The sequence below is a fragment of the Sebastes umbrosus genome, chromosome 22 (genome assembly GCF_015220745.1).
Source record: "Sebastes umbrosus isolate fSebUmb1 chromosome 22, fSebUmb1.pri, whole genome shotgun sequence".
In the NCBI taxonomy this organism is placed as follows: domain Eukaryota; kingdom Metazoa; phylum Chordata; class Actinopteri; order Perciformes; family Sebastidae; genus Sebastes; species Sebastes umbrosus.
In genome coordinates this window covers 4,380,004-4,407,913 of record NC_051290.1, presented here as the reverse complement: position 1 = coordinate 4,407,913, position 27,910 = coordinate 4,380,004, and the positions used below count along the sequence as shown (strand labels likewise).

Sequence of the window (27,910 nt, the reverse complement as noted above, 5' to 3'; positions counted from 1 at the left end):
TGTATTCATGTGTGATGATGATTTTAATTTGACCTCCTTGTATAAAATGACCTGTGGTGACCTCTAGGATAATCACAGCCTCACGAAACGTTACAGCCACAAACAAGAGACCTAGAGCATTTAGAGGATGGATGGCTTTCCTAGCTACATTGATCAATAAGGGGGTTTCTGAGCAGTTTACACAACGGAAGTGTTCGCCATCCAATCGTAGAAAAATGCAATTCTTGCAGAAATCTTAAAAAATGTCAAAAGTTTTTGATCCCAAATCACAGCATGGCTTTTTCTATGGTGTTCCTCAAGGTCTTGGTGTCTTAATGTGGTATTTTGGAGGGATTATTGATCATTTTTATCAATTAAATGGTTCAAAAAAATGGTTACGTTTAGCACCAAATCTGAGTAACAACCCTAAAAATTGCTGCAACAACTTATGAGACATAATACAGCACGAGAATAAACATCATATACTTCTATCATAATATTCTAAACCCTTATACACCTTATTTTAACTAATTAATTCATGTTTATGTCTGATTTATGCCTAGAACAAATTGACACACAGTGCTGAAAATGATCTCAAATTAATCTCCAGGTTCCTAGCTTTCAGATGATGTACACTACTTCTATGTGACATCTAGTGTTGACCTGCTATCTCCCCCTAAAGACACCCTGCTGTACCTCCATCTCTCTCTTGTATTAGCCAATCTGACACGAGAGTTGAGCAGTTCTCGCGAGAGTTCGCAGCGCGCTCTGTGTTTACTAGCAGTATTTAGTAGCAGCAGTCTCGCTCTAGCCGTCACACTGCTTTACGGTCCACCGGCCAGAGCCAGAGCTCACTGAGCGCTCTGCTGCTGCTGCTGGGAGGAGGCTTTTTACCCAGATTTTGGTGTTTGACAGCCGGCTGTCATTCAGGGAACATCTACACGGTTACTAACTACAATTCGGCTTCGTTGTTTCCTGTCCAAACGGACCGGGAGATAGCAAGTTCGGCTCGGTTCGCTCAGGTAAGACCGGTCCATTTGAATCAGTGTGTGTGCGTGCGGTCATCCAGGAGCCGCGCGCCACGCCAGACTCCATTAAAAAAACAGCCAATTTAAGGTTAACTCGCTTATTAGCAAATATACGTTGCACATATGATATTATTAAATATCAAATCTGAATTGTATTGAGTAGTGTGTCTATTCGGCATATAGATGGACTCTGAAAATTAATTAGTTCGGGTGAAATCTGGTTGCTACTGCCTGCAATCTTGCAGGACTAGCTTGCAAAAAAATGCATATGTTTTTCCACATTAAATTAGGATAATTTATTGTATTGTGCGACATGCATAAATCTGTGATTTGCTGGAGGAGGCTGGTCGATGTGTGGACGCGCCTCAATGGCGAGACGCATGTGTCTGCTGCTGCTGCTCTGTTTTTGGTGTCTTCTTTCCCTTCACTTTGTCTCTCTCACACACAGACACAGTATCAGATGTGTTTGGGTTTGCAGAGGAATCAGATTGAACCTTTACTGTAAAATATGCATGCTTTAACCTGCAGCTGTTTGCATGCACTGAGGCCTTTCTGAAGCATTTTCTAACAATATTTTGCATTTAAATGATTCATATTGTCTAACTCAACATGCAAATAAATCATATAATCATATATATTAAATGCTGGTGCATTCAGATATATGTTTTACACATATATTGAAAGTTATATGTGTAAACATGCAGCAAACATATCATATAAGGTGACATTTGTGTGCATATACTATTTATTTTTCCACATATATGGAGAATTTTAAGTGTGAATATGTAGCAAACATATTTGTTTTTCACATATATAATGTAATGCATGTAAACATACATGCATTTTAGATAATAAGATGTGCAATATATAGTCAATTATTAGTATATATAAAAAAATATACAGATTTGTTTATATCTTTATTGTATATATCAATAATGGTAAGACACTTTTTTATTTTTTATTTTATCCAAGTAATATATTTGCATCCCTAATATGAGTGTATATCATATATAACTGAATCATATATAAACATTTATGCAATACACATATTTATTATATATGTGTATATCTTGAAAAATATATGACACATATACGAAAGTGGCAATTTTTGCTGTATTTTAAAATAAATCTGACATATATGGTGACTTCTATATACATCACATCTATACGCATATATAGACATATATATGTAGTTTACATATTTTGTCATATATCAGATTTATGTCTGGATTTAGTGTTTTGATTTGCTCAGATTTAACCTTTCCTGCAAAGTCTGCCTGCTTTAGGCCTTTCTCATACATTTCTAACAATATTTTGTATTTTTAAATTATTCATATTGTCTTAACTCAACATCATCACTCAGTATTAAATGTCTATAGTTAAATAATATTTGACCTAGTGGCAATATTGTTGCTTGATAACGTTATTGGGTGTTTCTGCAACTCTCCCAAATAAAAAATAGAAAAAATCAACCTCTATGAATTATTTTTTTTATGGTTTTCATCATCTTACTAACTGTCCTTATTGCAACATTACAATAACATTCATTTTATAAATTTTTTCTTTTTTAATTTTTATAATATTTTTATTATTTTAATTCATTTTTATCAAGCTTTGTGCATCATTGTAAATATTGATATAAAAACATTTTATTTTTTTTAATTTGGGGATTTCATGATTTTATCTACACCCTGAAACATGTAGACCGTATCCAATGTCAGTCTTCATGTACAAAAAATATAATATGTTGTTTTTTATGACAGATATTGCAATTCTAATGTCTATAATGTCTTTACCAGGATGTGTTGCGGAAATATTGCAGATAAATGGCAGCTATTGAGGTCTGCTACGTTAACTTTGACTCTGAGCATCTAATATACATGATTTCAACAATAATATTAAGTTATTTGTTAAATATAGTTCGTCACTACCACATTGCATTGTGGGATATATTTATGCCGGCGTAGTGTCCAGCGTTGCTATACTGTAATAACTAAATTATCTCACATAGATTGCGTCCGAAATTCACACACTAACATGCTATTTAGTACGTTAAAACAGTATGTGAGAAACCTTAGTATGAAACCAATAGTATGCAAATTGCATACTCTTTGCGGTGAAATATTACAGTATGCAGTATACGGCGGCATAAATATCCCACAATGCAACGCAGTGGTGACGACAACATTCATAACGTTGACGGACAGCTCTGTAACGTCAATAACGCTTCAATTTAACTGTATAAGATTTCACTTTACTATATAGGCGGAATACATATTTTGTTTAATTAATTCAGACTTTGATTCTCACAAAACCGTCGTTTTGGTCACATGAGGTTGTCACGGGTTACCATGGTTACACGTCTCCAACCGGCAAGGAGGCTGTCAGGAAGTGACGACGTAAATTACCGCTCAGTGCGTCCGAAAAGATCTATAATATCATACTATACTACTGTTTATTCACACAAAAGTATGTTGAACAATAGTAAACTGATTGAGTATGTGATTTCAGTGTTTTAGCGTACTACTACGTTAGTAATGAATTTTCGGACGCAACCCTGGTGTTTCGATCCAAAAAAGATGCTTCACACATTTTGTGAAATCACATAATTCAGTAATATTTTTTTATGACAGGATGGGTTATAACACTGTGTCTATATTCATCAAGGATTGCACTGCAAATTTTAACCTTAACACCCTTATTATTTATTGCCAGAGGCATTTGTGTGTACGGTCAGCCTGTAGTAGGATACTGTACATCGTGACAACAGTTATCTCATTACAGAAGCTGCTGTTCTCTGTCTGCGGTGGCAGATCACATCTCCACCTGTGTTGCATATTGCATAACATAGTCGGGGCTTTCAGGGATGCTGCATGTTGGCTGAAGTCGGTGGATAGATAAGCTGAAGAGAAGCTAAGTTGGTGATGTGTCAGTGTGGTTAAAACAAAGTGGTCCTCTCCTCCTCCCTCTCTGCTGCTGCTGCTGCTGCAGTAGTTCACCGTAGCCTGGATTTATTGCTCCTGTAAGTCATAACAGTTAATGCAGTCTTGGCAGCTGGCAGTGCACATTCCCTATCTGCATTCTCCGTGCCAAAGTGTAATCAATGCTGCAGGTTTTTACTCATTTATTAAAAGTTGTATCTGCGTGCAATTTTCAGTACAAGGGGGATAATATCAGTGAGTGAATTCTGACTCTGCATTTTTGCTCTCTGGGGAGTAGTTCGACTCTGGTTGTGTGTGTCGTGCTGCTTTTGCTGGCTTGACAAGCAGATGATTAAAGGATAAGACTGGTGGGATTGTATATATTTCTTACTTTCAACAAATCCCATAAAAAGACCAAAATAAACAGTGTGTTAGTCGGTCTGTGACACTCAGACCCAAGTCCTTTGGTTCCCTACTGAAGATGTAAATCTGTGTAGGATTTAGTAACATCTAGTGGTAGTAGGGGTGGGAGGTATACCGGTTTCATCACCCGGTGTCATGTTCGGCCACGACATGGATTTTGTAATACCGTCATCACCGTGATAAACACACACACATAAAACGGAGATGCAACACCTGATAAACTACGTCACACCCACACAGGATGTCTACGGTTACCTACAGGCTACCGTTGTTCCGTTTCGTCACTGAGCGTTTCACTTTTCATTTAGGCAACAGGTTGGAGCAGCCACTTGACAGCATTGCTGCTGCGGAGCTGCCAGCCCTCAACAGATCGTTTTCACGGTCTATTTTGGCCGAGAACTGCGCGCATCACTCGGGGAAAAAATAGGCGACGCACGGCCGCTAGCTGCAGTCGGGCCTCGCTGCTCACGGCCCAGGTGTCCTCTGTACAGTACCGGTCCAACAGCGTGACTCTACGTTGGATATTTCCAATCTCTTTCTTCATGTGGGTTAAGATGTAAAAAGTTATGTCAGCTTTCAGGTTTCTTCAAAGATGTAAATTCAGTTAAATGTAATGTAATTCACAGTTTGTGAAAAAACATGGAAATAATAATAAAACAGTAAATATGTAAAAAAAACAACATTTTTTTTTCCAAATGTTCTTTATTGCTGAGATCCAGGTTGCTCGACAGTCAGCTACAGTTCACTCACAACTGAAAACAACAGCGTGGCTATTTTTATTTACTCTGAATGAATCACAATACATTTACATTATGGGGCAGGCTACTCCTCCTAAAACACAGTGGGGAAAGACGAGGCTTTCTGCTGCAGGCTGTGAAAGAATATGGTCTCATGGAAGGAGTGGCGACCCGAGGAGAAGCAGCGAGAGACAGAAAGTCATTTTGACGTAAGCGATGTTGCAATGTTTGGCGGTACGTACGTCAGAGTTTAGTGTTGCCAGGCAGTCTACTTTACTTTACGGTCCCACTCGTTGAGTTCTTGTTTATCCACAGAATATATTGTTTCCATCTATCTATCATCTAGGCCCGTGCTACGGTGTCTCGCGCGAGCATAAACAAAGCTTAACTCATTTTCAATTTGGAGCCAATAAACACATCTGTTATAAAAAGAATATGTTTTTCTTTATTAAGATATGTCCCCATACAGTGCCCAAAGAAAAAAAAGAGGTAGAATCGTGTTTTGAGTGGAGTATCCCTTTAAATTATATAATACCGTCACTGCAAAAAACAAAAGAAATACCGTGATTGGTCGTATCGCCCGCTCCTACTACCTATTTTACACAGTGGGCGAGTGACATACATGAACAAGATGTCAGATTTAAATTGCTATTTAATCAATATTTAGCTCATTGTTCAGTATATGCATGATGCATTTTAAATAATAAGATGTGCAATATATTGTAAATTATTTTATAAAAAATATAAAAAAGTTTCCAGAGGTTGTTTATATATTAAAAAAAAATACAGATTTAATTAGGTCTTTATTGTATATATCAATAATGGTAAGACACTTTTTTATTTTGTCCAAATCATATTTTTTTATATGACTTTATATCATATAAAACTGAATCATATATTAACATTTATGCAATACACATATTTATTATATATCTGTATATCTGGTAGCTCACTATTCAGTATATGCATGATTTTTTATATAATTGCGTTATTGAGCATAGAGACTGGGCTCATCATTATAACAATAGTCTTGCAGACCCAAGCTGATACCATGTAAAACATAACTTGGCATTAGCGTTTAGTTTCCACACTACACTGTTCTCTGCTGCAGAGGCTGTGTTTGATGAGCAGCTTGACTTGTAACCTGCACAGCCTGTGGGTGGGTTAAGTGTCAGGACAGAAAGCAGCCAACAGTTTCATGTTGGAGTGGGCAGAAAAACACAAGACTCTTGTTTATACTGTATAGCTGCTGTACGGGGCTGATTCTCCACAGTAACATTCTGCCATCATCTGGAGCCAGATGGCCTGTAAGACATTATAGGATGGTAGATTTGACGTGTCTGTGATGATGTTAGATAGGGAGTTTTAGTTTTATATTTTAGTTTGTCTTCTCATTCACCATCTAGTAAATATCTGTAAATAATGTCTAGTGTTCAAAAGACATCATATTCTGGGTTATTAAATAATGAATTCACAATCAGAGTATCAATATCTACAGACGCTCATAATGAATAAATAATATAAAGGCATCATGCCAGTAGAAATGGTTCCTGAGCCTCTAAGCAGGACTCGGTGTAAATACAGACTACCAGGATGTTATTCATGTGCAGGTGTTTGTTAAAGGCAAGGCAGCTTTATTTGTAGAGCACATTTCAGCATCAGTGCTTTACTCAAACATTCAAGAACATTGCGACAAAGTGCAAAAGAACATTGAAGGTCCCATATCATGCTCATTTTCAGGTTCGTACTTGTATTTTGTGTTTCTACTAGAACATACTTTAATGTTCAAAAAAACACTTTATTCTCCTCATACTGTCTGCTTGAATATACCTGTATTCACCCTCTATCTGAAACGCTCCGTTTTAGTGCATTTCAACGGAATTGCAAAAGGAATTGCGTTGCTAGGCAACAGTTTGGGTCCATGTTTACTTCCTGTCAGCTGATGTCATTCACATACACTGCAACAGGAAATAAACTGGGACACATTTAGAATGTTTATGTTTAAAACCGTGTAATGGTTTATATATTGTATATTTTTTGACATCACAAATGGACAGAAATCCAAACGGCTTGTTTCAAACGCGCAATTTCTGAATACGGGCTGTGTGTGTTTCTCCGTATATTGAGCGTTTTGATAGTTTAACAGTATTTATATAGTACTTAGACTGGCTTTATAATATAAAAGACATACAAATCTCACTTTTTACAAAATGGGACCTTTAAGACATAATTAGTCATAAAAACATAAAAAAAACGTTAAAGGTTAGAAAATAAAAACAAGCTAAAATAGAGTATAACACACAAGAGTAAAAGTTATAGAGCAGTATAAGATAAACGGGTAACGGACTGCAGAGAGGAAACACTGCTGCTCTGCCAGTGATAATAACTGTGTGTCTTTATTAGTACAGTTCAGACACAAACTACAGCTACAGCCGTTAAGGCCGACATCAGAAACGGACGTCGCTTCACGTGAAGCTTCAGAGGAAACGACGTCTCATGTCGATTAAAAACACCTTTCCTCGTTTCCTCTCCACTTGCATGGTTTCCTTGCTTCTCCATGCACAAAAAGACGCAATTAAGAAATCTGGGATGCATCCACAGTCGGGCTGAGAATGACCTAGACTAGAATAGACCATGTGGGGAACATTGTCAGAGACCGAAACCTTCAATCCTGAACTGAACCGAAACTTTATGCCCATAAATGGTCCTTCAGAGGATTAATCCTTCTCTTCTGAACGTCAAGTGACAGTACCCTTAATGTTTCCACATCATCTGTTAAATTACAATTTACAGACATCTTGAATTTTGTCTTGAGATCCCCTAAATGTCTAGTAGGTTCAGATAATATATGAATCTAGAAAACCTAATGAATCTATCGGTACCAGTCATGTCATGCTAGATTGTTGGGAAGGAGGTTAAATAACGCTCCAAAGTCGGGCTACATTTTAGCGAGAAAAAACTGTCATGGTCATCTTCAGAGGGGTCCCTTGACCTCTGACCTCAAGATATGTGAATGAAAATGGGTTCTATGGGTACCCACGAGTCTCCCCTTTACAGACATGCCCATTTTATGATAATCACATGCAGTATAAATGTGTTATTTTCACCTATTCTAAAATGTTGTATCTGCATATTGATAAGCACAACTGTATTCATGTGTGATGATGTTTTTAAAAACTTGACCTCACTGTATAAAATGACCTGTGGTGACCTCTAGGATAATCACAGCGTCATGAAACTTTACAGCCACAAACTAGAGACCTAGAGCATTCAGAGGATGGATGGCTTTCCTAGCTAGATTGACAATAAGGGGATTTCTGAGCAGTTTATACAACAGAAGTGCTCGCCATCCAATCGTAGAAAAATGCAGAATTCTTCCAGAAATCTAAAAAAATGTCAAAAGTTTTTGATCCCAAATCACAGCCTGGCTTTTTCTATGGTGTTCCTCAAGGTCTTGGTGTCTTAATGTGGTATTTTGGAGGGATTATTGATCATATTTATTAATTCTCAAGTTGTAAAAAATGGTTAAATTTAGCACCAAAATCTGTGTAACAAATGGTATCAACCCAAAAATTGCTGCAACAACTTATGAGACATGGAACAAGAGAAGCATCTCAAATTAATCTCCAGGTTCCAGCTTTCAGATGATGTACACCACTTCTATGTGACATCTACTGCTGACCTGCTATCTCCCCCTAAAGAACCCCTGTACGCCCCTAAAAAAGACAACTATTGTGGGTTTCAGAGGGTTAAAGAGTTTATAGAACGGTTCTCCTTCATCATCCAGTCTGTCTTCTATCTCTCTATCTCTGTACTGAACAGCCTTTTAACTCTCCCATCGTGTCGTTGGAGCTTCTTTTATCATTTTCCATGTGATTTAAAATGTTGTTTCTATATATAGATATTATTTGACCACATGCACTTTCTTCAGTGGATCTCTAGAATGAAGCTACGCCTGGCTGATCAAAGATGTGTGCTGCGTGTCTTTACATTAAACTAAACAACACCTGATTCATTGATAAGCTGTCTCCATACGCTGATATTGACTTCTCTGTCCGGTGTGTTTTATCCTGAGAGACACACGTGACTCGAACCCGCCCCCCCCAGTGAAACCAATCCTCCTGTGAACTTCATACACAAATTCCTCGGTCTAATTTGAGAAGTGACACAGTTTCTCCCACCCAGTCCCAGACCCCTCCTCTCTTATTTCCTCACCCCTCTTCCCACCTCCGCTCGCTGTCTGTTTTCTATGAATTTATTCCCTCCTCTTTTCCTCAGGGATCACCTTCAGAAGTTACCACGAGTTAAAGTAGGGCTGGTGCATTTATAGGAATAGTGTTTTGGGGATATACCCTTACCCTTAAGAAAGTTACCGCTTTTATTGTTTTAGTCTGAGTAACGTGACGTCATATCCGTTCCGGTTCCGTATCCGTCAACCAAAACAAACCGTAGCGAGCCGAAATGAAAATGCAGAAAACATCGGAGGGTCCACGTGGATACGACCTGCACCCTCACATGTTAAATCCATCGTGGTAAACACTATATATCCAGTAAAGTATGGAAACACTTTGGGTTTCACACATTCCAGGAAAAAGCAGAGCTAGACGCACGCTAACTTCTAAAAAAGGCCGAAATATGTTAGAAAATTAGTCCGAACAAAGGCTGAAAAAAGGCAGAAAAAATACCAAAGTATGTCCGAAATATGGCCCAAAAAATTTCCGAGAAAGGCAGAAATTTGCTCAAACAACAGTCCGAAATATGACGGAAAAAAGGCAAAAAAATGTCTAAAATATTTTCGAAAAAAAAACGTCAGAAAAATGTCTACAAAATATCCGAAAAAGTGAAAAGTTAGTAGGAAACGTTATCGTAGTCGAGCCGGCCGTCGCTCTCGTCACCCTGGTCAAATGGGCCGACGCTACACCTGTAGAGCACCCATATACTGACATTTATGTTAAATGCACTCAAACGGCCCCGATGGAGCTGACCATGGATGTATAAAGAGAACGGAGCTGACGGGAGAGCTAGAGACGGATTTGGAGAAGTTAGAGGAAGTAGACATGTGGGACTACGTCCGGTTTTCAAAATAAGGTGTTAACAAAGGGAACTGTATATACAAAATACATATATGGAAATAAGCTTGATTGGATTATATTCACCAGAAGTATAAAAACATTACATGTCTCTTATAATTTAAAAAGAAAATACCACTACATGGTGAGGGAAATGTCTTTATTCTTTGATTTTTTTTTTGGGTTCCTGGATAATAAATAATTCCTGACGATGACTGATATATTTGACTTCAGGACATCTCTGACTACATACATGCTGAAAATCAAACATTTTAACATTAATTTATATACTTTCCAAAGTAAAAGTCCCTAGAAGTGTATGCTTCAACTTTTTCTCATGGTCTTGTCTTAAAAAAGTTGACAAAAGTCGCAATAAACTGTAATATTCAGTTTTTCTTTCCTGAGAATTAAAAGTAAAATTAAAAGTTTAACATAAAAATGCTGTTGCAGTATACTTATATTATTTATATAAGTCACCAGAATGCAGGAAACAAAGTCTCTGAAACTCTTAACTCTTTTTTTAAGGTCTCACGGCAGGCAAGTATGACTCAAGCTTGTTATCGTAGGTATTCCAGGAACTGCTCACTGTTAGATGTCAAACATCTGTATCTTACCACCTTTAAACCTTCTCACTATTTGGCATAAATTACCTTCTCACTTCAAACAAACCACCCTGGACATCTGTCAAACTGAGATGTAGCATGAAGGTGCTCTAAACACCAGTTCCATCCTCTCCTCTCCTCTCTTCTCCTTTTCCAGCATCCTTACTCTCTACTTCCCAGCAGCCTCCCACCTCTCATTTACCTCCTCCCCGTTGTTCCCGCCACGCAGCTGTCACTGCTATAAATAATTGCGATGCGTACGTCTCCCCCCCCCTCCCATAAAAACATCTTTCCTTCTTCCATTCCCTCCTTCCTTCCCCTTCTCTTACAGGAGGGCCTCCCTTGATTTTCAGTAACGTGAACCCAGTATCTGTGATGTCACCCATTGGCTTTAACAGATCATATTTAGGGCCCGAGCACCGACAACGTCAGTCATTTTTGAAGGCTTAAAGGTGCTTAAAAAGTTGTTAAACTTTGCACAATTATCAGACACGGTGAAAGATGTTATATTTTAAGGGTCTCGGGCTTGGATGTTGCAGAATTACTCACTAGCGCCACCTAGAAAGTTGGAAAAATTGAGCCCCTCGCTCCTGTTTCACCTACATGTATGAAATTTGGCAGACAGATATAACATGTGGAGACGCACAAAAAAGCCTCTTGGAGGTATGCCCAAAACTCAACAGGAAGTCAGCCATTTTGAATTGAATGTGCGATTTTCGCCCATTTTTAGCATTTTATAGGCCGTGTTCTTTAACAAACTTCTCCTACAGATTTAGTCAGATCAACATGACATTTGGTCAGGACCATCTAAAGACCTTAAGAATGAAAAGTTATTTAAATGGTGAGTTTTAACTGAACGACCCGACCGTGGCGGCCATTTTGAGCCATTCGCCATGAAACGGGAAGTTGTAACTTCAGCGTAAAAAAATTAATTTTTCAGGATCTGAATCATCTGAATCATCTGTTAAGACATTTTTATCACACATGAGAAATTTGGTGCAGATTGGAAAATGTACATCGAAGTTACAACTTTTTTTTTTTTGGCGAATGGTGCTTTTTCGCCGCCACGCCACGGCAACATAGTTCGATTAAAAAAAACTGAAGCTTTGAACAACTTTTCATCACAAAGATCTTAAGATAGTACTTACCAAATTTGAGGTTGATCAGGTTAAAGTCTTTAGTCCTTTTGCTACGTTTCATTTGTGCTTTCGCTCCTCCTGTTTTCCAGCAGTGTGGTGGTGGTGGCTGATTTCAGACAGCTTGTTTCTGACAGGAAATTATACTGTTTTCAAAGTGGGACATGCAGAGGTGTTGGATGGAAATACACAGCAAGCGGGATTATAAATACAGCGCCAGAAATATGCCACCAAGGGTGATGCCAACTGGAAGTCAGGACTTCAGCGTAAAAGCCCTCCTGGTGATTTTAATGTGAAACAGCAGCAGTTATAGTTCATAAAGAGAAAGGACAACACATGAGACAACATTAGGACAGGAACATGGGATTGAAACAAAACCCCGAACCACAAATTGTGACCACAGTTGTGCTACGGGCAGGCCCGTAACACTGCTGTAGTGAAATACATACGATGACAGTCCTCCATGTTGCTGGACTGAGCCAGTAGAAAAGTTCATCTGAGTCCACATTCCCAGACCTCAAAGTTCGTCCACTACTACAGCAGACGTGTCTCCTCTACCAGTGTTTACAGTACAGGGTGGATCTGCAGCTGTATGGGTACATAGTATAGTACAGTATAGTATCTTATGGTACAGTACAGCATAGTATAGTATACAATAGTACAGTACAGTATAGTGTAGTACAGTATAGTATCTTATGGTACAGTATGGTATAGTATAGTACAGTAAAGTACAACATAGTATAGTACAGCATAGTATGGTATAGTATAGTACAGTACAGCATGGTATGGTATAGCATAGTATAGTACAGCATAGTATAATATAGTATAGTATAGTACCATGCAGTATAGTACCATATGGTATAGTACAGTATAGTATATTACAGCATATTATAGTACAGCATAGTATAGTATAGTACCGTGTAGTATAGTACAGTACAGCATAGTGTGGTATAGTATAATATAGTATAGTATAGTACCATGCAATATAGTACCATATGGTATAGTATAGTACAGCATATTATAGTACCATGCAGTATAGTACCATATAGTATAGTACAGCATATTATAGTACAGCATAGTATAGTATAGTACCGTGTAGTATAGTACAGTACAGCATAGTATGGTATAGTATAATATAGTATAGTATAGTACCATGCAGTATAGTACCATATGGTATAGTATAGTACAGCATATTATAGTACAGCATATTATAGTACCATGCAGTATAGTACCATATAGTATAGTACAGCATATTATAGTACAGCATAGTATAGTATAGTACAGTATAGTTTAGCACAGTATACCTAGCTATAGAGTTTCTGGACAATATTTGTCATTGTTTTGTGTTAATTGATTTACAATAATAAATATATACATACATTTACATAAAGCAGCATATTTGTCCACTCCCATGTTGATAAGAGTATTAAATACTTGAATTTAAATTTAAATCTTCCTTTAAGGTACAATTTGAACAGATACAAAATGTGTGATTAATTGCGATTAACTAAATAAATCGATTGACAGCCCAAGTTAGTACAGAGGTAAAAAAATAATTTTTTACATGTGTGTAGTTACTCAGAGTTGTAAAGTGTAAGAATTGTGATTCTTATGTGAATCATTTTTTTCCTCCACCCATACAGATGTGATGTTTTCATCTGCTGCAATGTTTAGCCTCGCCACTCAGTTGCGTTTTGTTTTTATTGACACAGCAATATTTTATTTGTCCGTAGGGACCTTTCCATAATGTTATCGTACACTTATAATAACAATCTGAGCCTGTCAGCGGCAAAAACAAGCACTTTGTACATTGATTGTGAAGAATTGCCCGATTACATTACAGCCCGTTTAGCAGCTGCTGTCTGCAGCGCTCTCGCTCAGTACTGGAGCAATTTCAAAAATTGTCCCCATTAGTCACTTAGACACAAAATATGGCAGAATAGATTAAAAGCAATGCTGAAGTTGCCCTTTAAGATAATTTAATGTGTGTGAGGTCATGTCTCAGGGTTAGCTGTACATTTGATGGTCTACATTAGCTCTCATGTGTTTGAATCTGTCCACCACCTTCCTGCTATGAACTCCCTCATTTTGTGTTATAAATGCACAACAATGCCCGGAGCCAGTTGTCTCCCACCTGTCAGGTTGGAGGCTCCTGTTTATGTTTTGCGATGTATGGTTGTCATAGTGACGGGATTAGCTTGGAGGTGCTGTAAGGGATAGGGGGCAGCTGTGTGTGTGTTTTTGTATCGATACTATTTCTGAACGCACTCCCTCTCAGTTGTATAGAGAATCTATTTTGGTGATGTCACCTTTCTCTGTCCCTCTCACACACACACACACACACACACTCACACACACACACACACACACATTCAAACAAACAGGGAGGTAATATTGTCAATGGACTCGCAACATGTTTTCCATCAGTGCGAGTAAAGCGAAAGAGGAGATTCATTCTCTTTCTCCTCGTCTTTGCTGAGTTACACATGTAAAAAAAATCAGGCCCGGACACTTCATCATCTTACTTAAACAAACGTCTGACAATATTAACATTACATCACAGTACGCCAACAGCAAACATTACCCAGCTGATATATTCACTCCAGCATCAAACTATGTGTCTGTGTGGTCAGCTTGCATAGAGTTTACTAAAGATCAGTACTGATATTTGTTTGCATGGCTTATGTTGATATTTAGGGATGCACCGATCCAACTTTTTCACTCCCGATTAGGGATGTTAATAATTAACCGTTTAACTGTTAACCGACATTAAGCATTTTAACCGATTATCGCTATCTGTTAACACAGTTAAAATAAATATTAATAATTAATTAAAAAGCGGAGCGGCTCAGAGGAGCGGCTCGTCACTTTAAGGAGAAAAGCTGGTCCACCTTAACAGCCCACCTTAAGAACGGGAGCCGGAGTTGCAGGATACAGGAAGTCGGCGCCGGTCTCTCCGGCTCACTTGAGCGGAGCGGAGGAGTTGTAGTTTCGTAGCATTTATTCACCGACAAATAAACTGTACATACACTGCTACACCTACGTTCACAGTTATAACGCCACCAACAACCTCACACTCACCGCCGACACACACACACACACACACACACACACACACACACACACACACACACACACACACACACACACACACACACACACACACACACACACACACACACACACACACAAGGTCTGTTAAACACTCACTAAAGTTACGTAGACTACGCGTGTGGCGGCGGCGAGCACAAAGCTTCCGGCAATGCTAGAGCTGCTAGTGTAGCACAAATACACACACTGTTTGTTGGACACTCGCTAAAGTTATGCCGGACAGAAAAAGGATCGTTACGCCACCAGGGGGCGATCAGGATGTTTTGGCTTCACTTTTGGGGAGCTGTCATTTCTGCAGCGCCTGTAAAAAAAAAAAAAAAAACATTGCTCAAATGTTGTGGCTGCAGTCCCGAGTAGAAGACTATTATACTGTATATTTTACGGGCAAAATGAAAATGCAATGAACTCAGGCGACAAAGAACCTTATTTTAAGTCTTATTTTGATGGAAATATTTGGTGATTAGCAGGGATGTAGCACAACGTGAAAGTGAAAGCAATGCTCTATTGATTTTAATTTTTTAGGTAAAAAAAAGTTTTTGGTGTCATTTTGGTTTTAGGAGATGAACTGTGAAGAAGGACAAGTCTTATTTTGATGCAGATATTTTTATTAGAAGGGATGTAACAGTGAAAGCTGTTTGTGCTGTGTTTATTTAAATGTGAAAAATATATGTATAATGCTATTTAGCTAATATTAAAATAATAAATCGTACAACAGCATCTTAAACATAATGTAAAAAATCTTCAAAATACACAGGAATTACAATCCCTACTGATATTAAATTGGTACAACAAACAAACTGCAGATGGTTGTTATAGCTCAAAGATTACTGACCCCATAGATGAAGTTTATGGGGGTAAGGCCGTATCAATTACAGCCATTTCCAGACCACCAACAATAACCGCTGCAGTATCCCTCAACTGTTTTTTATAAGCCGGGGATTAGTCACAAATGTCAAGTCCAAGTCCACGTCTCTTGAAGTCAAATCTGGCTCAAATAATGGTTCAGACTTAGCAACAATGCGGCTATTTGTAGAAATGTCACTGCAGATGAATTGCATCCTCGTGAGTAATTAATGAGGGCATATAGAAACCTCATAGTTGAAAGCATAATACTCGACAGCATAGATGTCGGTCCGTAGTTGAGCCCGGGAGGAAACCGGAGCCCACGGCTGTTTCTTTAATTACTTTTTATTAGGTGCAAGGACAGCAGAGTACTGCAGTTTCCTCCTGGGTGCAACAACCCACGGATTGACATCTACATTGATTTGACCTTCCATCTGTCATCATATGTATCAGCTATCATTGTAAACTGAATATCCTTATTCATTTATTGGTATATAACTGGAGAAAAGAACAATGTTTTCTTTTTGTTTTAAGTTTAACTTTGTCTTTTTTTGCACATTCTATTCGAAACTCTCACCCAATGTGAGTCACTGTTATAACATGTTTTTCCGACTAAATATTCCCGAGGTGTTCATTATCAGGATTTATTACACGGCTTTGTTCAATACTTGATTCTGATTGGTCAATCGCAGCATTATACAATCTGTTATTTCTTTAAAGCAGACCGTTGCTATGTATAACAGACCGTTGCTATGTATAACAGACCGTTGCTATGTATAGCAGACCGTTGCTATGTATAACAGACCGCTGCTATGTATAACAGACCGTTGCTATGTATAGCAGACCGTTGCTATGTATAACAGACCATTGCTATGTATAACAGACCGTTGCTATGTATAACAGACCGTTGCCATGTATAACAGCCCGTTGCTATGTATAACAGACTGTTGCTATGGACACAGTACAGATGTTATACTCTGGCAGACTGTTTTTGTGTCAAATCATTGATTTCTTAAGTAAGTAGCTGTGTAATAAGTGGGATAATGTACAGCTAGCTGGTATAAGATAAAAATAGAAATAAAAAAGTTGGTGACAAAAATAAATATCCCTTCTCCCAGCACGCCCAAACTATAACTTTCATACAGTCTCTTAGAGTTATTACATTTCTTACTATGAGGAGATATTTACAGTATCTGGTAAGTGGAACATTAATCCATCAAACAGCGTGGCATTTACTAGGGTTTTACTCTGATGCCTTTTTATAGTCCCCCTCATGACCACACACCTGTCTCAGCCTTTGTTGTTGAGCACTGAGGGGCTTTTAACACGTCGGCCCGCTGAAAGAAAATAACTCTCCCCTCCTTCACAGTGGAAACTTGGTAATTGAGATTTCAGCTATTGCAGTCGGGTTTCATCACTACGATACCGTACAGTAAGTGTTCCTCCGAAAGTGGAACACAAAACTGTTCCAGCAAATACAGTTACAAATACTTAACCTTCACCTTGGAAGGTTGCAGATGAAAAAGGTATTTGTACTAGTGGTGCAACAACATAGCATATAGTGAATGTTTTTGAAATACACACTATGTGAAATGGAGATGAAATTACATCACGATATCAAGTAATCCGATCAGCCTGAGCAGAGCAACATGGAGAATCTATCTGAGTCTCAACACTGGCGTTCTCGATTACTCCGAGGTATAGCTCTCCGTTCCACTGAGCAACAACTGCATTCAGACACAAGATTAAAGGTCCCATATCAAGCTCATTTTCAGGTTCTTACTTGTATTTTGTGTTTCTACTAGAACATGTTAACATGCTGTAATGTTAAAAAAAAAAACTTTATTTTCCTCATACTGTCTGCCTGAATATACCTGTATTCACCCTCTGTCTGAAACGCTCCGTTTTAATGCATTTTTACGGAATTGCGTTGCTAGGCAACAGTTTGGGTCCATGTTTACTTCCTGTCAGCTGATGTTATTTACATAATAAACAGGAAATAAACAGGGACACATTCAGAATGTTTACGTTTAAAACCATGTAATGATCTATATATATTGTATATTTGTGACATCACAAATGGACAGAAATCCTAACGGCTTGTTTCAAACGCACAATTTCTGATTACAGGCTGTGTGTATTTCTCCATATATTGAGCGTTTTGATAGTTTAACAGTATTTATAAAGCACTTAAACCTGCTTTATAATATGAAAGACATGAGAATCTCACTTTTTACAATATGGGACCTTTAAGAGGTTTTGACTCAAAGTAGGGCTGCACAACTAATCGAATGTTAATCGCTATCACGATTTGGGCTTCCCGCAATTAAATGAAACATGATCGACTCCATATTGACGTTTAAAATGCTCTGCAAAAACTGTAGAAAACTGTTGCATAAATCAAGCCGATTGAACCCTCATATATAAGTCTCGTATATCCAATTTTCTTGCCGGTTCCATAGAGTTACATTATAGTGTGTTGAAGCTCTGCTCAGTAGAAAATGACTATTGGGCGTTGGTAAATTATAACGCTCTCATGATGCGTTCAAATGTAATCTTGTAAAATGTAGTTTTTGGTGAGAAACTTGAATAAATCCAGTTGTTTGAAGGAGATGTTTTCACAGCAATATAAGATAGATGTAAGAGAGGAAATTAAGACTTGTTTAACTTAGTAACACTCACTCTAAGCAGGTTATAATATATAATTAGAGCTAATAATGAGACACAATGGTGAGATTTGTACCTGATCAGAAGTGTCTTCTATTAGTTTCCTCAAGCCTAAGGGCCCTATTTTAAACATTATATGCCCTTTTAGCATATCATGTTTATAATAAAGTAATTTCCGATACATTTTGAGGTAATTATTGCTATTTGTCACCTAATTACCGTGAAATTTGCGGACCTGTAACATGAAGTTGTTACCGAATCTTTTTATAGAACTGACTTGAACATAAACAGAAGCAGTTTGATTCTACACCGACGTGGTTCGTCTGTGCTGTGGAGCAGCAGACTGCTGTTGTCTTGGTGTTGTGTTGAATATTTAATAAGTCTTTTCTGGGAAGCCACAGCCCGCCTACACGGCTACATTCAGTCTGATAACGTGCATCAGGGTGTGTAGACATCCTAAAGAAGCCATCACATCTGTTTAACTGGCTGCCTAAATCCAAGACATGGAGAATGCTGTTCAATCCAGCCTTTAGATATTAATTTAATGATCATATTGTGTTATAAGCATCATTACTTTTTGATTATTTTATACATGATTTTGCGTATTGATTACTCAGACCTATAGGGACACACCTCTTTTTGATTTTCACATTTGATCCAACTGTATCTTATGTATAGAAATTATTTGTGATATGCACCCGAAGAGATTTGTGGCCACTTGAAAAATATTTTTCTTGATAAGTAATTTGTTCTTTTTAAAAGTAATTTAGTCTTGATCAAAACACATACATTTTTTTGTGTTATCATATTAGTTTAAATTAGGGATGTTAAAGTTAACGTGTTATAACACAAAAGCGCCACTGATTTCTTTAACGCAACTTGCGATTTTTAGGTTGTAGCGGGGTCAGATTTAAAGCTAGAGTGTAGAAACTGGTATCATATGAAACTAGAAAACCTGATGAATCCATTAATACCAACCATGTCATACTAGCTTGTCGTGAAGGAGGATAAATAACGCTCCAAACTTGCGCTAAATTTAGGGAAAAACTGTCTTGTCCATTTTCAAAGGGCTCCCTTGACCTCTGACCTCCAGATATGTGAATATAAATGGGTTCTATGGGTACCCACGAGTCTCCCCTTTACAGACATGCCCACTTTATGATAATCACATGCAGTTTGGGGCAAGTCATAGTCAAGTCAGCACACTGACACACTGACAGCTGTTGTTGCCTGTTGGGCTGCAGTTTGCCATGTTATGATATGAGCATATTGTTTTATGCTAAATGCAGTACCTGTGAGGGTTTCTGGACAATATCTGTCATTGATTTGTGTTGTTAATTGATTTACAATAATATATATATACATACATTTGCATAAAGCAGCATATTTGTCCACTCCCATGTTGATAAGAGTATTAAATACTTGACAAATCTCCCTTTAAGGTACATTTTGAACAGATAAAATCATCAGAATCATACATATACAAACGAAGCATTTGAACAGTGATTTTTAGGTCGATTGTCATGGCAACGGTCGAAGCTTCGAAGGATTACGCGTGAAAACTAATCATTTGGATTTGAGTCGTCTGCCTGTCTGAACAAATTTTTGGATCTACCTTGATGACACTTCCTACTTCCTCTGTCCTGTCATCTCTTTCCTCATCTTATTTCTCTCTCCCTCTGTTCTACATCACTCTCCTTTACCGTAATCACATTACTCTCTCTCTCTCTCTCTGTGTGTCTGTAGAGCTGAGGGGAAGCAGAACAGACCCAGCCCTCCCTGATCGGAGAGGGAATCACGACCACAGCTCCAGCCGCAAAGACTCGTCTTCGCCTCCATCATGCAGACCTCCGTCCTTCTCCTCCTCTCCCCGATCCTCCTCCTGTCTCTCCTCATCCCCACCTGCTCCTCCCAGAGCGAGGCGGACCTCATCGTTCAGACGCGTGCCGGTCGAGTCCGAGGCATCCGCATGCCGATGCCGGACCGAAGCCAGGTCACCGCCTTCCTGGGCATCCCCTTCGGCGAGGCACCGGTAGGGAAGCGGCGTTTCCGTCGCGCCGAGGCCAAGCGCCCGTGGACGGGGGTGTTCGAGGCCAACGATTATCCCAACGCCTGCTACCAGTTCGTGGACACGTCGTACCCGGGCTTCCAAGGCAGCGAGATGTGGAACCCCAACAGAGACATGAGCGAGGACTGCCTGTACCTCAATGTCTGGGTGCCCTCCTCGCCCAGACCGCACAACCTCACCGTCATGGTGTGGATCTACGGCGGAGGTACTCGGTCACGACTTTTTCAGAATGAGAAATCTAAATTGGTTATAGACGTGACTCATTTGGTCAGCAGTGCACCAGGTCGTGCCTCCTGCTCCGGCAGGGAGCATTACAAGATTGGCAATTATTTTTTCAATCTTAAACATCTGTGTCCTCCTCCTCCTCCTCCTCCTCCTCCTCCGTCCTCCGTCCTCCTCCTCCTCCGCTCTGTGTAAGAAGACGATCTGAAAGTAGGGCTGGGCGATACGGTCAAAACCTTCTATCACGATATAGGTCATTTCGGTAACACTTCATGGTAATTGGGTGATAATTAGCAAGTAACCTTTTTGAAATTTCTTTGGAATTGCTGCCAAATTACCCCAATATTTACCTCGAAAATGACTTTATTACAAACATGATTTAATAATTATATTCCGCTATAGCTGGTAATTTATTTAATACATTTCCAGGAAAAGAATACAAAGTTAATTAATATGCTTTATTTCCGTGTCTGCTGATAAATAGATAATAATAATACTAATACTACAACTACTACTAATAGTAATAATAATAATAATAATAATAAAATAAAATTTAAAAAATAATAATAATAAAAATTAAATAATAATAATAATAAAATTAAATAATAATAAAAATTAAATAATAATAATAAATAATAATAATAATTTAAAAAATAATTATAATAATAAGCAAATAACTTCTTTGAAATTTCTTTAAAAACCTCCCTGAATCATGACATCAGCTACCAGGTTATATTTGTGTCGACAATAAGTCACACAATGGTGAGATTTGTACCTGATCAGAAGTGTCTTTTATAAGTTTTCCACCTCCGATGAAGTGCCGCTTCTCAAGCCTAAGGGCCCTATTTTAACCATTATATGCTATTTTAGAATATAATTATTAAATAATGATTATAATGAAGTCATTTTGAGGTAAATATTGGGGTAATTTGGCAGTAATTCCACAGAAATTTCTAATAGGTTACTTGCTAATTATCACCTAATTACCATGAAATCTTTGGACCTGTAAAATGAAATGTTTCCGACATTTAATATCTTGAATATGATATATATCACGATATAGCATCATTTCTGGTAATTCAATAAATAGATAGTATAAATACTATATGCAATAACCAGATGGTAAAGCCTCTTTCTGTATACTCCTGTGTGAATTCAATACTTGACAAAAGAGTATTTTCTCATTTTAAGAACTTGAATAGAAAAATATATAGGATGGATATTTTTATTGGGTTTTGATGATATATATCGTCATATAGCCCAGCCCAATCTGGAAGTAGTAATGTTCACTCCACACAGAGAAGACATTGGATTGAGTGGACGGTACAGTCGGACTTCATCGCCGCTAGTTCTTTGATGTCGGCTTGTTGCGTCTGTGTCTTTAAGGCCTTTACACACCGGGGGCGTGACGAGTAGACAACATGAAAACGCTAAATGCTTGCCTGTGAATATTCTGCATCAGAACTATTCATAGCGATGCAAATTTGCGACGAGTTGCAACACTAAATAACGCTCAAATAGCTTTGCATAGATTTGCACAGGCAGAGGACCAACTAGTCTGAGGTAAATGGTTGTATAGCCTGAAGCTAGTGTAAGCTGTGATTCCTCTTAGTAAAATACTCTTGAGTAAATTTGAGTCCCCTCTGGTAAACAGTGACACAGCGTATATGTCTAGGGCTTTTATTGTGAAAGGTAAGAAAGGAAGGAGTGGATCTGGTATGCGCTGAAAGAAGTGACATTAAACATTAAACAAGAACTGTGCCCTTGAATTCTAATCACCTGGTGTTGTGGACATTTAAATCTACAGCAAAGCTTCTGTCTGCTTGTGGGAGATTGTGATCCAACGGGTTACTATACGATAAACTATACGATGTGATGTTTCCAGGGTTCTACAGTGGTTCCTCTTCTCTGGACGTGTATGATGGCCGTTACCTCGCTCACAGCGAGACGGTCATCGTGGTCTCCATGAACTACCGGATCGGTGCCTTCGGCTTCCTCGCTCTGCACGGCTCCTCCGAGGCTCCCGGCAACGTGGGTCTGCTGGACCAGAGGATGGCGCTGCAGTGGGTTCAAGACAACATCCATTTCTTCGGTGGAAACCCCAAACAGGTTAGTAGTTTCTCACTGTTTTTATTTCGCCTGTGATTGAAGTAGTGATCTCATTTTGATTCCTGATCCTCTCCATTTGCTCTCTCAGGTGACTATCTTTGGTGAGAGCGCTGGCGGTGCTTCGGTAGGATTCCACCTGTTGTCTCCAGACAGCCGGCCTACCTTCACCAGGGCCATCCTGCAGAGCGGCGTCCCCAACTGTCCCTGGGCCTCGGTCAGCCCCGCTGAGGCCCGCAGACGGGCCACGCTGCTGGGTAAACTGGTCGGCTGCAACGGAGGCAACGACACCGAGCTGGTGGACTGTCTGCGCGGTAAAACCGCACAGGAGCTCATCGACCAGGAGTGGCAGGTAATGCAGATCCTTGACCTCTGACCTCCAGATGTGTGAATGTAAATGGGTTCTATGGTTACCCACGAGTCTCCCCTTTACAGACTTTACCCACTTTATGATAATCACATGCAGTTTGGGTCAAGTCATAGTCAAGTCAGCACACTGACACACTGACAGCTGTTGTTGCCTGTTGGGCTGCAGTTTGCCATGTTAGGATGTGAGCATATTCTTTATGCTAAATGCAGTACCTGTGAGGGTTTCTGGACAATATCTGTCATTGTTTTGTGTTAATTGATTTCCAATAATAGATATATACATACATTTGCATAAAGCAGCATATTTGTCCACTCCCATGTTGATAAGAGTATTAAATAGAATACTTCAAATCTCCCTTTAAGGTACATTTTGAACAAAAGAAAAACATGCATTTCATCGAGCTGTATTCACTGTCTCTAGCAAGTCAAACGTCGGCTGAATTAAGCTTGTTCACTACAGAGTTTGCTATTATCTAATTGCAATAAACGTATGAAAAGGATGCCGAATTAACTACGTCACGTCACCATTTGTAAAAATGTCTGAATTCATGCTTTGTCAGGTCTGTCCGCAAGACGACCTGCGATTCAGGAGTCTTTTGGGTGTTATTTCAGTCACTCACTGACTCTGTGGTACATTTGTCATCCTGGCAGGTCCTGCCGTGGTCAGCCCTCTTCCGGTTCTCATTCGTCCCCGTCGTGGATGGCGAGGTTCTGCCCGACACTCCCGAGGCCATGCTCAGCTCGGGCAACTTTAAAGACACTCAGATCCTGCTCGGGGTCAACCAGGACGAGGGCTCCTACTTCCTGCTGTACGGAGCTCCGGGCTTCAGCAAGGACAACGACAGCCTCATCTCCAGAGAGGACTTCCTGGAAGGTGAAGCTCACTCCTGCTAGGATAGAGAGACACACAGAATACCGTATAAACTCTTCACCTAACTGTTTATGTGATTGCAGAATTTGCCAGTTCTTTCCATAATCATTTTGTTAATGTGACTAATCAGAGAGAATAAAAGCTTTAAACTTCACTGTGGCAGGCGTCAAGCTGGGCGTACCGCACGCTAACGATATCGGCCTGGAGGCGGTGGTGCTGCAGTACACCGACTGGATGGATGAGAACAACGGAGCGAAGAACCGCGACGCCATGGACGACATCGTGGGCGACCATAACGTCATCTGCCCGCTGGCCCACTTTGCTCGCTCCTACGCCCAACACAACGCCCTCAAGGCTAACATGGGAGGGATGATGAACAGCGGAGGGAACTCACAAGGTAAAGAGATATGTGAGTGTGCTCCATTTCACAGAGCGGTCACCAGTAGAGGAGCACTTTGTTTCCTCACAAAGCCAGACGGCATCTAGTAGACTGTAGTTTTATGAGGGAAACCCAATGTTTGACATTCGTCCTTCATGCCTGAGATCTGGGGACAACTCTGACACCACACAAGCCAATAATGGTAATGCATTAACGTGATTTACTATTCTAGGTTGTAGAAAACCTAATAAATCCATCAGTACCAATCATGTCATACTAGCTTGTCGTGAAGGAGGTTAAATAACGCTCCAAAGTTACACTAAATCTTTGCGAGGAAAAACTGTCATTGTCCATTTTCAAAGGGCTCCCTTGACCTCTGACCTCCAGATATGTGAATATAAATGGGTTCTATGGGTACCCACGAGTCTCCTCTTTACAGACATGCCCACTTTATGATAATCACATGCAGTTTTGGGGCAAGTCATAGTCAAGTCAGCACACTGACACACTGACAGCTGTTGTTACCTGTTGGGCTGCAGTTTGCCATGTTATGATTTGAGCATATTGTTTTATGCTAAATGCAGTACCTGTGAGGGTTTCTGGACAATATCTGTCATTGTTTTGTGTTGTTAATTGATTTCCAATAATAGATATATACATACATTTGCATAAAACAGCCTATTTGCCCACTCCCATGTTGATAAGAGTATTAAATACTTGACAAATCTCCCTCTAAGGTACATTTTGAACAGATAAAATGTGTTTTTTTTTTTATATTCTCAAAATCTAAATAATGAAAGAAGTAATAAATATCTATCTTTGCGGATAGAGTAACAAACGCTTTGCATAGCATGTATTAACGCGGGGAATCAGATGATTGATTGCCGAATGTTTTATTTTTTGGGGGGATTTTTTGTTTTTTTGCTGTGGCAGCAAAGGTTTTGCCGCGGCGTTGCCAGCTGAAAAACTGCCTCGCCTATTCATTTTGAAAGAGCAACGGCCAATAGAGAAACTCCAACACTCGACCACTCACTCATTCACTCAGCCAGGGACAGACGTCTGTGTTTTAGAGTGTTTAGATGTCTTGTGCATCATTTCAGTCCCCTAAAGTTCAGTCTGAAACTGGTGGAAGGCCCGTGGATGGTAGATAACATACTGTATGTGTCCCAATAGAAATGTGATACGTGACTGTCTCTCCTCCTTCTTTCCTCCAGGAGGAGTCTACCTCTACCTGTTCGACCACCGAGCGTCCAACCTGGCCTGGCCGGAGTGGATGGGTGTGATCCACGGCTACGAGATCGAGTTCGTCTTCGGCCTGCCGCTGGTGAAGAGACTCAACTACACCTCAGAGGAGGAGAAACTGAGCCAACGCATGATGAAATACTGGGCCAACTTTGCACGAACTGGGTGAGGCGTCACAGATATTAACTATAATGTGCAGCGGAGAGAGACGAGTACACCGTACTCCATCTTGAGATGACCAGAAGTTAGAGTTAGGGTTTCCATTTTATCTATTGTTAATCACTTGTGTCTCTCGTACCTCCTCCCTGTCAGAAATCCCAATGTGAACCATGACGGGCTGGTAGACACCAAGAAGCGCTGGCCTCTGTTCACAGTCAGCGAGCAGAAACACGTCGGACTCAACACGGAACAACTGAAGGTCCACAAAGGTCTGAGGAACCAGATGTGCGCTTTCTGGAACCGCTTCCTGCCACGCCTCCTCAACATCACTGGTAAACACTGCTTTCTAAACACAACACATGACATCTGTAGCGACGACAGGTCTTCACTGGTCCTTATCCTCCCAGTAACTGTAACCCCTCACCACTCTGGGACCGGGGACGTTCAGGGGGAGATAAAAGGTCAACAGTAGATGTCACTGAGAAGTGGTGTACATCATCTGAAAGCTGGGAACCTTTAGGTTAATTTGAGATTCAGCGTAAAGTTATGACTTTATTCTCGAAATATTACGATTTTCTTTTCTCGTAAAGTTATTATTTATTCTCGTAATATTTAGACTATTTTTCCCATAGTTATGACTTTATTTTCGTAATATTACGACTTTTTTTCTCATAAACTTATTATTTATTCTCGTAATATTTAGACTATTTTTCCCAAAAAGTTATGACTTTATTCTCGTAAAATTCCGACTTTATTCTTGTAAAGTTATGACTTTTTTCTCGTAATGTTACGGCTTTTTTTCTCATAAAGTTATGACTTTATTCTCGTATTATTACGACTTTTTTCTCGTAAAGTTATGACTTTATTCTTGTAATATTACAATTTTTTTTTCACGTAAAGTTATGACTTTATTCTCGTAATATTACGATTTTCTTTTCTCATAAACTTATTATTTATTCTCGTATTATTACAACTTTTTTTCTTGAAATAGTTTGATTTTATTCTCATTAAATTACGACTTTTTTCTCGTATTATTACAACGTTATTCATGAAATCTCAGATTTTCTTCTTCCCTCAACGTGGCCCTCAGACTCCGTCGACATCCTCTCCCAGAGCCCTACAACGACTCCAACATGGCGTCAACTGCTAACCCGTCTCTCCGCTGTGTCTCTGTCTCTTTTCTCTCAGACAACATAGACGAGGCAGAGCGTCAGTGGAAGGTGGAGTTCCACCGCTGGTCCTCCTACATGATGCACTGGAAGAGCCAGTTTGACCACTACAGCAAGCAGGAGCGCTGCACTGACCTCTAAGAGCCTCAGCAGAGAGATGAGAGAATGACGGGGGAGGGTTTGGGGAAGGCAGAGAGAACAAGCTGTGGCCATTTCCCTCCATAGCCCCTCAGTGAAGTCTAACTTCATTAAAACTTTCTTCTTTTTTTTCTCTCTTGTTTCACTCCACACACAAACACAGGCACTGTTGATCTTTATTTGTATTATTTATACTATTTATTTATGTGTTTTTTTTCTGGATTTGTGTGTGAAACTAAAGGGCTATGGAGGGAAGTCGTCATCAATACGGAGGAATATTAGAAAATGTCAAAGATGTGTCATTACCTCGGGTGTGTGTTTGTGTGCGTGCATATATGTGTGTGTGTGTGTTTAACTCAGATCTCAACAGGCCCATGACACTGCACCCCTGCTGGTTTACTGTTGACTCACTTTGTCTTTCGCTTTGTCCACACAGGGAACGTCAGCAGTGCGGCGGCGGCTGCGTGTTTCACGGCGTCCACACCAGCTGCTGCTACCAGCCCTTTCTTTCTACATAGAATTTGCCTTTCATAATGGCCATTTAATTTCATTATTAATGTAATTTATATTTATTTTAGACAAAGAAAGGTTAAAAAGCGTTTGGTTATTTGTAAATAATAGTAATAATCCACCATTAAAACCCCCGTACTTCAATCATTCATGTAGCTGTG

General features: G+C 39.4%; 1 protein-coding gene across 1 annotated transcript; it reads left to right on the top strand.

Annotated features, from left to right (window-relative positions):
* The first annotated feature begins 780 nt into the window (after positions 1 to 780).
* Positions 781 to 27,576, top strand: ache (acetylcholinesterase). The gene is made up of 9 exons (XM_037759374.1): positions 781 to 1,001; positions 20,263 to 20,789; positions 22,692 to 22,915; positions 23,004 to 23,264; positions 23,933 to 24,155; positions 24,316 to 24,549; positions 25,746 to 25,938; positions 26,086 to 26,264; positions 27,121 to 27,576. Exons 2-9 carry the CDS (start codon positions 20,357 to 20,359, stop codon positions 27,240 to 27,242), a joined length of 1,869 nt encoding a protein of 622 aa, XP_037615302.1. The 5' UTR covers positions 781 to 1,001; positions 20,263 to 20,356; the 3' UTR covers positions 27,243 to 27,576.
* Positions 27,577 to 27,910: the final 334 nt, after the last annotated feature.

What these genes read in the sequence shown, in the direction of transcription:
- ache (XM_037759374.1), top strand. Translation starts at nt 20,357, where the DNA reads ATGCAGACCTCCGTCCTTCTCCTCCTCTCCCCGATCCTCCTCCTGTCT. An exon ending in GGTGTGGATCTACGGCGGAG is followed by an intron (nt 20,790 to 22,691) that starts GTACTCGGTCAC and finishes TGATGTTTCCAG; the next exon opens with GGTTCTACAGTGGTTCCTCT. An exon ending in GCCAACTTTGCACGAACTGG is followed by an intron (nt 25,939 to 26,085) that starts GTGAGGCGTCAC and finishes CCTCCCTGTCAG; the next exon opens with AAATCCCAATGTGAACCATG.